Below are 16,364 nucleotides of genomic sequence, written 5' to 3' on the forward strand. Positions count from 1 at the left end.
GAAATATTTTCTGGATGTACATTTTGCCAGGGCATCAGGGTTTCAAACCAATCTCTTCTGTTCCTGGGATGACAACAATGCACCACACCCAAAAGTGAGAAAATAAATATTGTTTAACTGTGCTGCTATTGAAAATAAGGTTGCATGATGATACATAAGGTTTGATTTTGTAAGTGCATTTATAAATGGTTAATAACTGGAGGTAAAAATTGGATTACTATTTGGCAAACACTGACCAGCTATTGCAATATATAACTGTTTATTCCTGGTTTATAAGGCATTTACAATTGATCAATTAACCGTTAATAACGCAATTAGAACCTTTTATAAACCCTTTACAAATGGAACCTGATTGTAAAGTGTTATCTGGAAGCCTTTGTGTATCTTTGTCCAACACCATTCTGAATAACAGCTTTTGCCCAGACATACTCTGCTATTTTTCCAGTAATGAACTAACTGTGCATGGCCATCTGGTGAAATTACTCTCACATCAGTGGCTTTGCTACATAAGGCCACAAACCTATATTGTATTCCCTGCTCTCTTTTAACACAAATGTAAGACCCTTCTTTACTGTTAATTCACAACAAAAGAATAAGATACCAAAAAATGCAAGAAAAGTACAAATATATATTTCTTAGCTAAATGCGTTTCTTGATGTTCATATGGCCGTCATATAGTCACTCAGCACAGCCAAATACATATATTTTCTATTTTCTAAAATGGCTTATAAACATCGATCTATTTACCAGCACCAATGTGTGGGACTGTGCCCATTACCTCAGTGTGTTTTCCAACTGAGAAATATTATGACGTGAGCCAAGGTTTTTAGTGGGCGGGGTTAAATCGTGGGGGAGGATCGGGTTAAAGGTGAAAGTTGAACGATTTTCATTTTGTTGTCTTTTGTGCTAAGCAGGAGAGTGGAGCCCGATCAAGCAGCAGCGTCTCTTCCCTCTTCCCCGAATCCTTTTAAAATTCCCTCCCGAACCTCTCCCCTTCTACCCTCCCCCTAAACACACCTAACGGGACTGTTCGGGTAAGGCTGCCCTAACTACTCAATTTTCTTTGGAGTGTGAAGGACAGAGTTAACTGCGCCTGAGTGATTCAGGACCTAGGCCGCAGCATCCAAAATAGCGGATTAATCGTCACATACTAGGCTAGCTTGCTAGCATTGCGCTCATTCTGATTTGATTAGCTACGTTAGCTGCTTACCATCCGTTTCTATCTAGCCATTGAGCAGTTTGCACAATATTGATGAAGCTATCCACATTCTACCAAGACTGAGTAGGGACCGTCTTTCATTCATAGGTTCATTAACTTTAGGTTTTAAATCTTTAGGTAACAAGCCAATGTCACTAGGGTTACTAGCTAGAAATGCTGCTAGCAAGCAAGCTAACGTTAGCTAACTAATTATCATACTAAGTTACATACAGGCAACTGGAACTAACTAACGTCAGTTGGCTTTTTAAATATATTTTTTTCCGCTATAACGAGCAATCTTGTTATCCAAAAGTAATGAACGTACCATTTTTAGCCATGCTTAATTAAATAATTTAAGTACAGACTAGTACTAGCTAACTAGTAAGCAAACGTTGGCTTTGATGAATCAGTGTTATGTATTTTCAAGGTGTAAATAAATGTAGCTAACTAGTAGCTACGTCTGGTTTCCTCGCTGCATAATCATTAGTTAAACTATATCTGAATCAATACACTGTAATATGAGCAGAGTTAGTGAACCTTGGGTGTAATGAATCAAGTTCAACAATGGGATTCACTTATTCGATTAACTTAGTCTTAGGATGCTTTTAAGGTAACAATGCCCTGGTCAGCACTCTCAGCCAGTTTCACTGTTTTTAGCAGAACCAATAGAAGTACATTTTCTAAATCCTGTAAAATGTACTTATTATGATTGAAATGTGGTTCTCACCTAGCTATTGTAAGATGAATGGACTAACTGCAAGTTGCTCTGGAATCTGTTACATTTTTACATTTAGTAATTTACCATTTAAGTCAGTAGTACTGGTTGGTTTCTTGCTTGAATATATTTTTTTCATCAATTGTTTGCCATCTGTAACTTAACACTTCTGTTTTTTTTTCTCTGCTCCCTCCTGTCTTGAAGACCAAATACTACTTATTGGTGAATATAGACTTCAGACACTACAACAACTATGGACACCGGTGTGATTGAAGGAGGGCTCAATGTCACCCTGACCATTAGACTCCTTATGCACGGAAAGGTGAGTGTGCACAGGAGATGGACGATAAAAGACATGACCATTACACCGTGATTGTTCCATTCACACACCTCATTCATTACTGTGTAGTCAGCATAAACATAGCATCGTCATGAACCAGGAAGCCTGGGGAAGTTCCATTGCAGAAATCGGCTAGACGGGCCAGAAGCCGGTGTAACAGACTCCTCGCAAAACGTCAAACCAATGAAATGCCATGCTTGAGCGGAACTCCAAAGGTGCGCACCAGATTAGTACCGTAGGAGCAACAGTACATGAGGACTAAAAATATAAACAAAACATTTTAGAACATTTGCAGCACGCTGGTTTTCACGGCATTTCTCACGATACATGGCCCCATTCATTCTTTCCTTTACACGGATCAGTCGTCCTGGTCCCTTTGCAGAAAAACAGCCACAAAGCATGATGTTTCCACCCCCATGCTTCACAGTAGGTATGGTGTTCTTTGGATGCAACTCAGCATTCTTTGTCCTCCAAACATGGCGAGTTGAGTTTTTACCAAAAAGTTCTATTTTGGTTTCATCTGACCATATGACATTCTCCCAATCTTCTTCTGGATCATCCAAATGCTCTCTAGCAAACTTCAGTCGGGCCTGGACATGTACTGGCTTAAGCAGAGGGACACGTCTGGCACTGCAGGATTTGAGTCCCTGGTGGCGTAGTGTGTTACTGATGGTAGGCTTTGTTACTTTGGTCCCAGCTCTCTGCAGGCCATTCACTAGGTCCCCCCGTGTGGTTCTGGGATTTTTGCTCACCGTTCTTGTGATCATTTTGACCCTATGGGGTGAGATCTTGCGTGGAGCCCCAGATCGAGGGAGATTATCAGTGGTCTTGTATGTCTTCCATTTCCTAATAATTGCTCCCACAGTTGATTTCTTCAAACCAAGCTGCTTACCTATTGTAGATTCAGTCTTCCCATCCCAGGGCAGGTCTACAATTTTGTTTCTGGTGTCCTTTGACAGCTTTTTGGTCTTCGCCATAGTGGAGTTTGGAGTGTGACTGTTTGAGGTTGTGGACAGGTGTCTTTTATACTGATAACAAGTTCAAACAGGTGCCATTAATACAGGTAACGATTGGAGGACAGAGGAGCCTCTTAAAGAAGTAGTTACAGGTCTGTGAGAGCCAGAAATCTTGCTTGTTTGTAGGTGACCAAATACTTATTTTCCACCATAATTTGCAAATAATTTCATAAAAAATCCTACAATGTGATTTTCTGGATTTGTTTTCTAATTTTGTCTGTCATAGTTGAAGTGTACCTATGATGAAAATTACAGGTCTTTTTAAGTGGGAGAACTTGCACAATTGGTGGCTGACTAAATACTTTTTTGCCCCACTGTATATTTGTTTTACATGTATTTGCTTATTGAATATATTCAGCCGCCATGTGGAGGAATGGCGGAAAAGGTCTGTTACCGGAGCACAGTCCACTTGAAATTTCAATAAATATAAATCGCAGACAGTCGGCCACACTTGATAGCTTGGAAACGAGCACTAGCTTAGGCAACAACTACCCGGGCGGAAAACGGTGACGAACACAACACACATCACCCCTTCTACAGGCGTGTGGGAGGAGGGTTATTTTTATTTTTAACCTTTTATTTAACTACACAAGTTGGTTAAGAACAAATTCTTATTTACAATGACGGCCAAACCCTAACCCGGACGCCGCTGGGCCAATTGTACGCCACCCTATGGGAGTCCCAATTATGGCCGGTTGTGATACAGCCTGCAATCGAACCAGGGTCTAGTGACGCCTCTAGTACTGAGGTGCAGTGCCTTAGACCAGCTGTGCCACTCGGGAGCTTCTTGAAATGTAACATCCAATCAAAATCTTCAAAAACATCAAATGTTTGAAATAGATCCTCTAGACCTCCAACGGCGGCATGCCGACAACGTGTTTTTGGAGGTATGGCAACGCGAGACTAATATAAACCTTACACTGCACACTACATGGATAACTTGCATATAGTAGAAAATACTACTTCATGGGGTTCTTTCATTCTTGAGTAAAGCTTTTGTAAAGTATATAAATATATATATAAATAAATAAAAAGATGGATTACTGATTTTAATATGTTATTGCTTTTCTTGTCTGCAGGAAGTTGGAAGCATTATTGGCAAGGTGAGTGTGTCTTCCTGATGTTTCTCACTGTGTTCTGCTTTGCACTTTTCATTCATGGCTGTGACTGTTGTTTAAACATTGTGCTTTCTGTGCAGAAAGGAGAGTCTGTGAAGAAGATGAGAGAGGAGGTGAGTTGTCCGTCATTGCATTGATTAACGTATTGAAGGAAGTTTGAGAGTAGTGGCCACTTCTAGACATTTTCTACCGATTCTGATGACTCGTGCTTGAGGGTTGACAGATTGCAATGTTACAACCAAATTTTGGCCAGCTCTGAATGTGAAAATGCAATTAAATATATTGCCTTAATATTTTAGCATTGTAATGAGGAAACACATGAATAACATGTCACGTCCACGTGACTGTTTGCCTTGTACAGAGTGGCGCTCGTATCAACATCTCTGAGGGGAACTGCCCAGAGAGGATCATCACCCTGGCAGGCCCCACCACCGCCATCTTTAAAGCCTTTTCCATGATCATCGAGAAGCTGGAGGAGGTTTGACTCCTCACTACAGATTTCAAATAAGCCATAGAATATTTCAATCAGGCTGGAAACCTATTACTAAGAAATGTAAATGTGTTTCACGCACCCATGAACAATACACCATTTTAGAGTAAGATATGTAACAATTCAGATTTTGCATAGTAAAGATCATGAGAAAAAAAATCTGTAAGTCCAAGCCTTTGGACCGAAGCCATCCTCAGCAGTGTATCTTGTTTTTCCGTTCGATTCCCTACAGGACATCAGCAGCTCGATGACTAACAGCACGGCCACCAGCCAACCGCCAGTCACCCTGCGCATCGTTGTGCCTGCCAGCCAGTGTGGCTCCCTCATCGGCAAGGGCGGCTGCAAGATCAAAGAGATCAGAGAGGTACGTACAGTACACCCACACAAGTATGTTATTATGCTAATTAGAAATTATCACCCACGGTCTCTAGATGAACTGTGCCACCAGATATTCTAAAGAGAACTCTGAACACTTAATGTTGACCCTCCCTCCTTCCTGTCTCTCTCTCTCCAGTCGACAGGAGCTCAGGTACAGGTGGCAGGGGACATGCTGCCTAACTCCACAGAGCGTGCCATCACCATTGCAGGGACCCCCCAGTCCATCATTGAGTGTGTCAAGCAGATCTGTGTCGTCATGCTCGAGGTAGTAGTATGGGAACCATTGCGCACTACCCCCTTTTTGTCTCGTCTTTTTTTCTATTTCATCCGAGATGTTGCTTAGGTTCCTGATTATTTATTTTTTTATTTTTTATAAACATTTTTTATATCATTGTCCTACATTTTGAAGTGTCTTAAATAACTACCGCTTATGTACATTTTCCAGTTCCTAATGGTTGATTTTGTTTCTCTACTCAGTCTCCGCCTAAGGGTGTAACCATCCCTTACAGGCCCAAACCCTCAGGCTCTCCTGTCATATTTGCGGGAGGTCAGGTAAATAAACCAACCTTATTCATCTGTAATTAGTCAACTAATTAGTCTGTAATTAATGTCAGTTTTCCCTTTTTTTAAAGGATAGCATTGTCAGTTGTTTAAGGGAAGTTGAATAACACTATTTCCAAGTCTGTTTCTACATTTCAGTAGTGTGTTATTCTGCACTGAGCAGACGTCAGCACCATTGCCAAATGGCCTCCAGAGTTTCTATGTTAAGGGAGAGAAATCCCCTCCAGTAGTTGTAGAGTAGCTGAGCTGTCAGATGGGTTGAGTACTAGCTGGAGGGTGCATATTTTTTTATTTAACCTCTTATTTAACGAGGCAAGTCAGTTATTTAACTAGGCAGGTCGGTAACCTTTCAGTTTCCGGCCCAACGCTCTAACCACTAGGCTATATGCGTCACCCATATGTCCATATCCTTGTTGTGTATGGTGTTGTCTGAATTACCCCATAGCGTTCTCATTCCAGACATCCAAGGACTTAGCTGCGTTTAGACAGTAGCCCAATTCTGATCTTTTTTTTCCCACTAATTAGTTTTTACACCAATCACATCTTTGTCAGGGCCGATCTGATTGGTCAAAAGACCAATTAGTGCCCAAAAGATCAGAATTGGGCTGCCTGTCTAAACGCAGCCATGGGTCTCCAGGATACTAACAGTCTGTGAGTGTGCTTTTCGTGCCCATTTCCCACACACTCTCCTTAAGTGCTTTTCTCTCATTGCAGGCATACGCTGTCCAAGGACAGCACGCCATTCCACAGCCTGACGTAAGTGAAGGTCATTCTGTAAGTGAGCCCATATATCTACACATCAACCCTCCTGGGTAGTCATGGCACCCACCCTCTCTTACATGCTGTACCTTCTTCCCCCCTCCCCCCCTTCAACCACTCTAGTTCCATTTTTAAGTTTCAATCAGTAAATGCACTGCAGTGATGCATCGCTAAGGCCTTCTGGTACTTTTAAATGTTTAGTTTGTTGACATGTGTAATCGTTTAATTTCTTTTGCAGCCTTGATTATGTTTGGGAGAAATTCTGAAATTAGGCTTTGTCAAATTTGTTTGTGGTGCTAGCCTTAACTGTCAAATCAATCTATTGTTTTGTGTTGAGGTGCACCATTTTTTTTTTTGACTGCACATTTTTGACTGTTGCTGTGAAGTAGGGCTGCACAGTATTTCAGACTTTGTATCGGTTGATAATTGCCTAAAGAAGTATATCAGTATCGGATGATTTCATAGCCAGTATTTTGTCCATATATTTCAGTGTTAAGTCTGAGCCGCTAATAATTTATCGGTGTTGGACAGAATTTATATGCGCATCCCTAATGGTATGGCTATATTTTTATTTTTTTATTTTACCTTTATTTAACTCGGCAAGTCAGTTAAGAACAAATTCTTATTTTCAATGCCGGCCTAGGAACAGTGGGTTAACTGCCTGTTCAGGGGCAGAACGACAGATTTGTACCTTGTCAGCTCTGGGATTTGAACTTGCAACCTTCCGGTTACTCCAACGCTCGAACCACTAGGCTACCCTGCCGCCCCAGTTGAAGTTTACATACACCTTAGCCAAATACATTTAAACTCCGTTTTTCACAATTCCTGACATTTAATCCTAGTAAAAAATTCCGTTTAGGTCAGTTAGGATTACCACTTTATCTTAAGAATGTGAAATGTCAGAATAATAGTAGAGCGATTTTTATTTCAGCTTTTATTTATTTCATCACATTCCCAGTGGGTCAGAAGTTTACATACACTCAATTAGTATTTGGTAGCAATGTCTCAGGTAGCCTTCCACAAGCTTCCCACAATAAGTTGGGTGAATTTTGGCCCATTCCTCCTGACAGAGCTGGTGTAACTGGGTCAGGTTTGTAGGCCTCCTTGCTCCCACACACTTTTTCAGTTCTGCCCACGAGTGTTCTATAGGATTGAGGTCAGGGCTTTGTGATGGCCACTCCAATACCTTGACTTTGTTGTCCTTAAGCTATTTTGCCACAACTTTGGAAGTATGCTTGGGGTCATTGTCCATTTGGAAGACCCATTTGATACCAAGCTTTAAATTCCTGACTGATGTCTTGAGATGTTGCTTCAATATATCCACATAATTTTCCTTTCCTCATGATGCCATCTATTTTGTGAAGTGCATCAGTCCCTCCTGCAGCAAAGCACCTCTACAACATGATGCTTCCACCCCCGTGCTTCACGGTTGGGATGGTGTTCTTCGGCTTGCAAGCCTCCCCTTTTTCCTCCAAACATAACGATGGTCATTACGACCAAACAGTTCTATTTTTGTTTCATCAGACCAGAGGACATTCCTCCAAAAAGTACGATCTTTCTCCCCATGTGCAGTTGCAAACCGTAGTCTGGCCTTTTATGGTGGTTTTGGCACAGTGGCTTCTTCCTTGCTGAGCGGCATTTCAGGTTATGCCGATATAGGAATCGTTTTACTGTGGATATAGATACTTTTGTACCCGTTTCCTCCAGCATCTTCACAAGGCCCTTTGCTGTTGTTCTGGGATTGATTTGCACTTTTCTCACCAAAGTACGTTCATCTCCAGGAGACAGAACGCGTCTCCTTCCTGAGCGGTATGCCAGCTGCGTGGTCCCATGGTGTTTATACCTGCGTACTATTGTTTGTACAGATGAATGTGGTACCTTCTGGTGTTTGGAAATTGCTCACAAGAATGAACCAGACTTGTGGAGGTCTACAATTTTTTTTCTGAGGTCTCGGCTTTTGATTTTGATTTTTTTTTCTTTCATGATGTCAAGCAAAGAGGCACTGAGTTTGAAGGTAGGCCTTGAAATACATCCACAGGTGCACCTCTAATTGACTCAAATTATGTCAATTAGCCTGTCAGAAGCTTTGCTGGAATTTTCCAAGCTGTTTAAAGGCACAGTCAACTTAGTGTATGTAAACTTCTGACCCACTGGAATTGTGATAGTGAAATAATCTGTAAACAATTGTTGGAAAAATTACTTGTCGTGCACAAAGTAGATGTCCTAACCGACTTGCCAAAACTATAGTTTGTTTACAAGTGCCTTTTGAATGGGGTATGGTAGTAGGTGCCAGGTGCACCAGTTTGTCAAGAAGTACAACGCTGTTTTTCACGCTCAACAGTTTCCCGTTTTGCATCAAGAATGGTCAGTCACCCAAAGGACACCCAGCCATTGGGAAGCATTGGAGTCATGGGCCAGAATCCTTGTGAAACGCTTTCGACACCTTGTAGAGCCATGTCCCGACGAATTGTGGCTGTTCTGAGGACAATATTAGGAATGTGTTCCTAATGTTTGGTATAGTGTGTGTATGTACCAGTCAAAATTTTGGACACCTACTCGTTCAAAGGTTTTTCTTTATTTGAATTATTTTCTACATTGTAGAATAATAGTGTAGACCTCAACTATGAAATAACACATGGAATCATGTAGTAACTGAAAAGTTGTTAAACCAATCAGTTTTATATTTGACATTCTTCAAAGTAGCCTTTGCCTTGATGACAGCTTTGCACACTCGTGGCATTTGCTCAACCAGCATCATGAGGTAATCACATGGAATACATTTCAATGACCAGGTGTGCCTTGTTATAAGTTAATTTGTGGAATTTCTTTCTTTCCTTAATGCGTTTGAACCAATCAGTTATGTTGTGACAAGGTAGGGGTGGTAAAAGACCAAGTCCATATTATGGCAAGAAGAGCTCAAATAAGCAAAGACAAACGACTGTCCATCATTACTTTAAAACATGAAGGTCAGTCAATGCGTAAAATTTCAAGAATTTTTAAAGTTTCTTCAAGTGCAGTAACAAAAACTATCAATGGCAGCCCAAATAAATGCTTCACAGAGTTCAAGTAACAGATACATCTCATCATCAACTGTTCAGAGGAGACTGTGTGAATAAGGCCTTTATGGTCTAATTACTGCAAAGAAACCACTACTAAAGGATACCAATAATAAGAATAGACTTGCTTGGGCCAAGAAACAAGCGCAATGGACATTAGATCTGTGGAAATCTGTCCTTTTGGTCTAATGAGTTCCAAATTTGAGTTAAAAAAAGTATAATTATTTACCTGCCCTGTCTTTGAGAAATGCAGAGTATGTACACTCTGCATGGAGGTGTGATGGTGTGGGTGTCCTTTACTAGTGACGCTTTCTGTGATTTTATTTAGAATTCAAGGCACACTGAACCAGCATGGCTACCACAGCATTCTGCAGCGCTTGGCCATCCAATCTGGTTTGTGCTTGGTACTATCATTTGTTTTTCAACAGGACAGTGACCCAACACACCCCCAGCCTGTGTAAGGACTATTTGACCAAGAAGTGATTTAGTGCTGCATCAGATGACCTGGCCTCCATAATCAGCCGACCTCAACCCAATTTGAGATGGTTTGGGATGAGTTGGACTGCAGAGTGAAGGAAAAGCAGCCAACTAGTGCTCCGCATATGTGGGAACTTCTTCAAAACGGTTTGAAAAGCATTCCTCATGAAGCTGGTTGAGAGAATTGCCAAGACTGTGCAAAATTGTCATCGAGGCAGAGGGTGGCTACTTTGAAGAATCTCAAATATAAAATATTTTGATTTGTTTAATACCTCTTGATACTCCCCATCCCGGATCCAGAATCGTGAATAAAGCCTCAGGCTCATTAGCATAACGCAATGTTAACGATTTCTGAAAATCGCAAATAAAATGAAAATAATGCGCCTGCTCTCAAGCTTAGCCTTTTCTTAACAACACTGTCGTCTCAGATTTTCAAAATATGCTTTTGAACCATAGCAAATCAATCATTTGTGTAAGAGTATTGCAAGCTAGCTTAGCATTTTGCATAGCATTTAGCATGCAACATTTTCACAAAAACCAGATAACCAAATAAATAAAATAATTTACCTTCGGATGTTTTCAATGAGGAAACTCTCAGTTACATAGCAAATGTTCAGTTTTTCCTGAAAGAATCTTTGTGTAGGAGAAATCGCTCCGTTTTGTACATCACATTTGGCTACCGAAACGAACCGAAAATTCAGTCACCAAAACGTCAAACTTTTTCCGAATTAACTCCATAATATCGACCGAAACATGGCAAACGTTTAGAATCAATCCTCAAAGTGTTTTTTCACATATCTCTTCATTGATATGCAGTTCGTGGGAGCCTGCTTTCCCCTCAGAATCGCATGGAAAAATACTAGCAGCTGAAAATGACGCACCAATTTCGACGGAGGACACCGGGCGTACATCTGGAAAATGTAGTCTCTTATGGTCAATCTTCCAATGATATGCCTACAAATACGTCACAATGCTGCAGACACCTTGGGGAAACGATAGATAGGGAAGGCTCATTGCTCTCGCATTCACAGCCATATAAGGAGACAATGGAAACCAGAGCCTCAAAAATCCTGCTCATTTCCTGGTTGCCGTTTCATCTTGGTTTTGCCTGTAGCTCCCGTTCTAGGGCACCCACAGACAATATCTTTGCAGTTCTGGAAAATTCAGAGTGTTTTCTTTCCAAAGCTATCAATTATATGCATAGTCGAGCATCTTTTTGTGACAAAATATCTTGTTTAAAACGGGAACGTTTTTCATCCAAAAATAAAATTGCGCCCCCAGAGTTTCAAGAGGTTAACACTTTTTCATTACAAGATTCCATGTGTTATTTCATAGTTTTGATGTCTTCACTATTATTCTCAATGTAAAAAATAAATAAAGGAAAACCCTTGAATGAGTAGGTGGTTCCAAACCTTTGACGTGTGTATTTTAAGCAATAAGGCCAGAGGGGGTGATGTTGGCCAATATGCCACAACTAAGGGCTGTTCTTAGGTGCAAGGCGGAGTGCCTGGAAATAGTCATTAGCCGTGGTATATTGGCCATATACCATAAACCCCAGAGGTGCCTTATTGCTATTATAAACTGGCTACCAATGTAATTTAAAGCAGTAAAAATAAATATTTTGTCATACCCATGGGATACGTTTGATATACCATGGCTGTCAGCCATTCAGCATTCTGGGCTCAAACCACCCAGTTTATAAATATATATATTAGACACAAATATATGGACACCACTTCAAATAAGTGGGTTCTGCTAGTTCAGCCATACCCGTTGCTGACAGGTGTATTTAATCGAGCATATAGCCATTCAATCGCCTTAGACCAACATTGGGAGTAGTATGGCCTCACTGAAGAACTCAGTGACTTTCAACCCTGGCACCGTCATCGGATGCCACCTGTTAAGCTCTCCGCCATTGGACTCTCTGAAGCAGTGGAAACACATTTTCTTGAGTGAGGAATCCCGCTTCCTGATCTGACAATCCAACGGACGAATCTGGGTTTGGCGGATGCCAGGAGAACGCTGCCTGCCCCTATGCATAGTGCCAACTGTAAAGTTTGGTGGATGATGAATAATGGTCTGGGGCTGTTTTTCATGGTTTGGGCTAGGCCCCTTAGTTCCAGTGAAGGGAAATCTTAACACATTTGAGTGAGGCTTTGTTCTCGCCTGAGTAGCCTCGTTTCATTGCCAAAAATAAAATTCAACCATCCAGTGTTCAGCGAAATAACAACCCAATGTCAAATACAGGTAGCCTAGTCAAATATTTAACATCCAATGACATTAACCTTTACTCTCTCGTAGGAAACCTTCACTCTTGCACAGACATTTCGAAACGAAACATGACAATTTGAGAAATAAACCACGGGAGTTTTTTGATCAAGAATAAAGATGACTTTTGAGTAGTAAGACTTAGAAAAGCAATAGATACCATTAATAAGAAGGGGGCTAGAAGCATCTTATATGGTCAGCTACCAAGTGGCTAGGACAGGCAAGCCCATACGTGTTTGGAAGACTTGATTCTTCCTGCTGCTGCTGATATGGCTGGGGGAAAGGCCTAAACTATACAGACAATGTCTTCATCAAACAACACTGTTTCACGACGCATCAGTGACATGGCAGGAGACGTTTTGAAACAATTTCTGCTTCGTGTACAAGCCAGTGAATTATATGCGTTACAGCTGGATGAGTCAACAGACGTGGTGGGCTTGGCACTGCTCCTGGTGTATGTCTGTTACGTTTATGGGGGGTCAATTAAGGAAGACATCCTCTTCTGGAAACCAGGACAACGTGAGAGGTATATTTTTAAAGTGCTGGACAGCTTTGTGATAGCAAATGGACTTTGGTGGTGAAGATGTGTTGGTATCTGTACCTATGGCGCAAAAGCCATGACAGGGAGACATAGTGGAATGGTAACGCGCGTGCAAGCAGTTGCTCCCGACGCCACTTAGATACTCTGCAGCATCCACCGAGAGGCTCTTGCTGCCAAGGGAATGCCTGACCGCTTATGCAATGACATGGGCAGCGACCATGTAACACTTTTATAACGTACAGAAGTGCGCTGGTTATCAAGGGTTATCAAGTATTGACACTTTAAAAAACAAATTGAGATAAGCTTAGTTTTCTTTTACTGATAATTTTCACTTGTCTGACCACTTGCATGATGACTTGTTTCTTACACGACTGGCCTATCTGGGGTTTTTTTTCTTCTCAAGCCTGAATGATCTGAATCTAGCATTACAGGGACTCTCAACTATATGCAATGTGCGGGACAAAATTGAGGCTATGATTAAGAAGTTGGAGCTCTTCCCTGTCTGCATTAACAAGGACAACGCACCGGTCTTTCCATTTGTATTTTTTGTTGTTGTGTGCAAATGAACTCAAGCTTACGGACTATGTCAAATGTGATATAGCGACGCACCGGAGTGAGCTGGGTGCGCATGTACCTATGTGAGAGTGGATTCTCGGCCCTCACTAGCATGAAAACTAAATACAGGCACAGACTTTGTGTGGAAAATTATTTAAGACTGAGACTCTCACCAATACAACCCAACATTGAAGTTATGTGCATCCTTTCAAGCACACCCTTCTCATTAATGAGTTATTCACAATTTTTGATGAACAAATCAGGTTTTATATGTAAGATGGCTAAATAAAGAGCAAAATGATTTATTATTTGTGCCCTGGTCTTATGGAGCTCTTTGTCACAACCCGGATTGTGGAAAGTGACAAACTCACACCCATTCTTATGTTTAATAAGTGTATCGTTGTGTGTGTTTGTGGGGGGGCTTACAATGATGGCAAAAACAACATTTGAGAGTGCGCTGACCCTGGTGCTAGAGGGGGTACGCAGCTGGAGGTTGAATGTTTTGAAAGGGGTACTGGCCTATAAAAAGTTAGGGAACCACTTATCTAGTAGAAAGCCTTCCCAGAAGAGTGGAGGCTGTTATAGCAGCAAAGGGGGGACCAACTCTATATTAATGCCCATGATTTTGGAATGAGATGTTTGACGAGCAGGTGTCCACATACTTTTGGTCATGTAGTGTATACGTGTGTTAATGCAGAACATTACCCTGTGTATCTCCTGGCTTTATAGTTCCTGTCTTTCTCCTTTCATCAACCCTTCTCTCTCTCTTCCTCTCCATCTCTCCCGCTCCATGTATCCACCTCTCTCTCCACAGCTTACTAAACTCCACCAGCTGGCCATGCAGCAGAGCCCTTTCCCCATTGCTCCCAACAACCAGGGTTTCCAGGGTAGGTCAACAGAGGAGGAAAAGAGACCGGAAGCATTTTATTGATTTTTGTTGCATTCTCTGCAACATTTTGTCTTTGTCGGCACTGACTTGTGTTTTCTCTCTTTAGCTGGGATGGATGCTTCTGCACAAACTGGTTCCCATGAGCTGACCATTCCAAATGATGTAAGTGTCCCCGTCCACTCTGGAATTCTCTTCCCTACTTGTTCTCGATACTTCAGCCTAAGATTGATGTAAATCTTTCAGGAATTTCTTTAGTGTTAGTTGTAGCATACTTGTCTTATCTGGATTTTTAGTTTAAAAACCATTTCACTCCTGAGAAGAGTGGTTGAAATGTCTTTGTATTCTGAAACTTTCTCTCTTGCCTTCCTTGGCCTAAGTTGATTGGCTGCATCATTGGCCGTCAGGGGGCTAAGATCAATGAGATCCGCCAGATGTCCGGGGCTCAGATCAAGATTGCCAACCCAGTGGAGGGCTCTTCTGACAGGCAGGTGACCATCACCGGCTCCCCTGCCAGCATCAGCCTGGCTGAGTACCTGATCAACGCCAGGTGAGGGACAACACGCTGGAACTACTGATATGCCAAGTCATGGTTCAGAATAAGAGGACCAATATGACTAGGAAATCAAAGCAGCTTGCATTTTAAGGCTAGTTTTTGAATCTCCTCTTTTTTTTATGTTTCTGTAGGCTGTCATCTGAAGCTACTGGACTGGCAGCCAACTGACATGGAGAATCTTCATCAGCACCTGACGTAACCCCCCCTACTTTTTACCGAGAGGTCCCTCAATAAAGTTAATGCAAAAACCAATCCTTTGGTTAAACACCTACCTACTCAGCTGTAATTACATCAAGGTATTTTATTTATTTATTATGTTAAATTCCCTTTGCATATAGTTTTTTAAATATATTTTTTTGGTGTATTTATGTTTTGACCTTGGTAGCCGGGGAAGAAACATTTTGGAAAAATCTGAAAAGGAATGTGTTTTTTTTTTATGTCAGATTTTTCTTAGAAAATGTATTTAAAAAAAGAAAAAGAAGAAAAAAAGGCCCAATAATAACAAGCTGTTGTGGACTGTTCCTTCCCTGTATTTGATGATTTGTATTTATTGTTTATTTAATACACACCAGTCCTCCTGTTAGAATTCACTGATATTTACCATTCTTTAAAGCTGAACTTCCTAAATGAGGCATTGTGGGTAATGGGTATACGTGGGGTGTAAATGATGTACTCTTAAGATGTAACGAAAGACAAGATCAGGAACTAATTGAAACGTCTCTGAAGAGGGACTATGAGGAGTGTTTTTAACTGAATTCTGTCACCTCTTTTTTATTTGCTGTATAATTATTTTGTCATTCCTGTTTTCATCCGTTTAAATGTTTTCCTTATTCAGGACATTTGAGTGTTGTTATTGTGTACTGGATTCTGATAGGGTGGGTGGGGCATGGTAACCCGGAGACAATGGGCCAGAGGGATGAATTTCTTTTCTCTGAAATTATTAAGATAGAAGATAAACATTGACAACGTTGGAATATTTGTTTTGAATAGAGAAAATATTTTTTTTAACTGCAGGGGTGGGAGGGTGCTGCAAGGGGTAAAACAAAACAATTATTGTGTGTCTTTATAGGATAAGACTTGAGGTATTCATTTAAAATAACTTGAAGGAAGATTCTAAAATGAACACTAGTTTCCTGCTATCTCCTTTGCCTGGATCAGATTTTATTTTTTATTATTCTTTGCAGGATGAAGAAACTCACGTTTTTGTGCACGTTTTCAAACTATTGTAGATTCGGGTGCAAACGGAATTGTTGAAGAACTTCAATACATAAATAAAAAGATGTGAAATGCTAAAACTACCCCTGGATGTAACCTGTCATTTTTTTTAAATGTACATCTTTCCTGGGGTAAAAATATGAGGAACTTTCCTACTACTAATGTAGAAACCAAATGTGATTAAAACAACTGCCTGAGCCCACTGAATGAAATGGAACAAAGTATTTTGTACTGC

At 41.0% G+C, this 16,364-nt stretch overlaps 1 protein-coding gene across 4 annotated transcripts; it reads left to right on the top strand.

Annotated features, from left to right (window-relative positions):
• Window positions 1-876: 876 nt before the first annotated feature.
• Window positions 877-16,212, top strand: LOC135504613 (poly(rC)-binding protein 2). Of its 4 annotated transcripts, none has more exons than XM_064923333.1 (13): window positions 877-1,034; window positions 2,118-2,235; window positions 4,349-4,372; window positions 4,468-4,500; window positions 4,749-4,865; window positions 5,110-5,241; window positions 5,392-5,523; window positions 5,733-5,807; window positions 6,531-6,590; window positions 14,287-14,359; window positions 14,468-14,523; window positions 14,739-14,908; window positions 15,046-16,212. In XM_064923333.1, the coding sequence occupies exons 2-13, from the start codon at window positions 2,167-2,169 to the stop codon at window positions 15,080-15,082; spliced, it is 978 nt and encodes a 325-aa protein (XP_064779405.1). In that variant the 5' UTR covers window positions 877-1,034; window positions 2,118-2,166; the 3' UTR covers window positions 15,083-16,212. The 4 variants fall into 4 exon arrangements, with proteins under 4 accessions (XP_064779405.1, XP_064779407.1, XP_064779406.1 ...); XM_064923335.1 differs by having other exon boundaries at window positions 6,531-6,572; XM_064923334.1 differs by having other exon boundaries at window positions 5,392-5,520.
• The last annotated feature ends 152 nt before the right edge of the window (window positions 16,213-16,364 follow it).

This window comes from Oncorhynchus masou, chromosome 18, assembly GCF_036934945.1.
Source record: "Oncorhynchus masou masou isolate Uvic2021 chromosome 18, UVic_Omas_1.1, whole genome shotgun sequence".
Lineage (NCBI taxonomy): Eukaryota > Metazoa > Chordata > Actinopteri > Salmoniformes > Salmonidae > Oncorhynchus > Oncorhynchus masou.

Coding starts and splice junctions, on each gene's coding strand:
- LOC135504613 (XM_064923333.1), top strand. CDS start 2,167: ATGGACACCGGTGTGATTGAAGGAGGGCTCAATGTCACCCTGACCATT. Junction 2,236..4,348: donor GACTCCTTATGCACGGAAAG/GTGAGTGTGCAC, acceptor TCTTGTCTGCAG/GAAGTTGGAAGCATTATTGG. Junction 4,866..5,109: donor TCATCGAGAAGCTGGAGGAG/GTTTGACTCCTC, acceptor GATTCCCTACAG/GACATCAGCAGCTCGATGAC.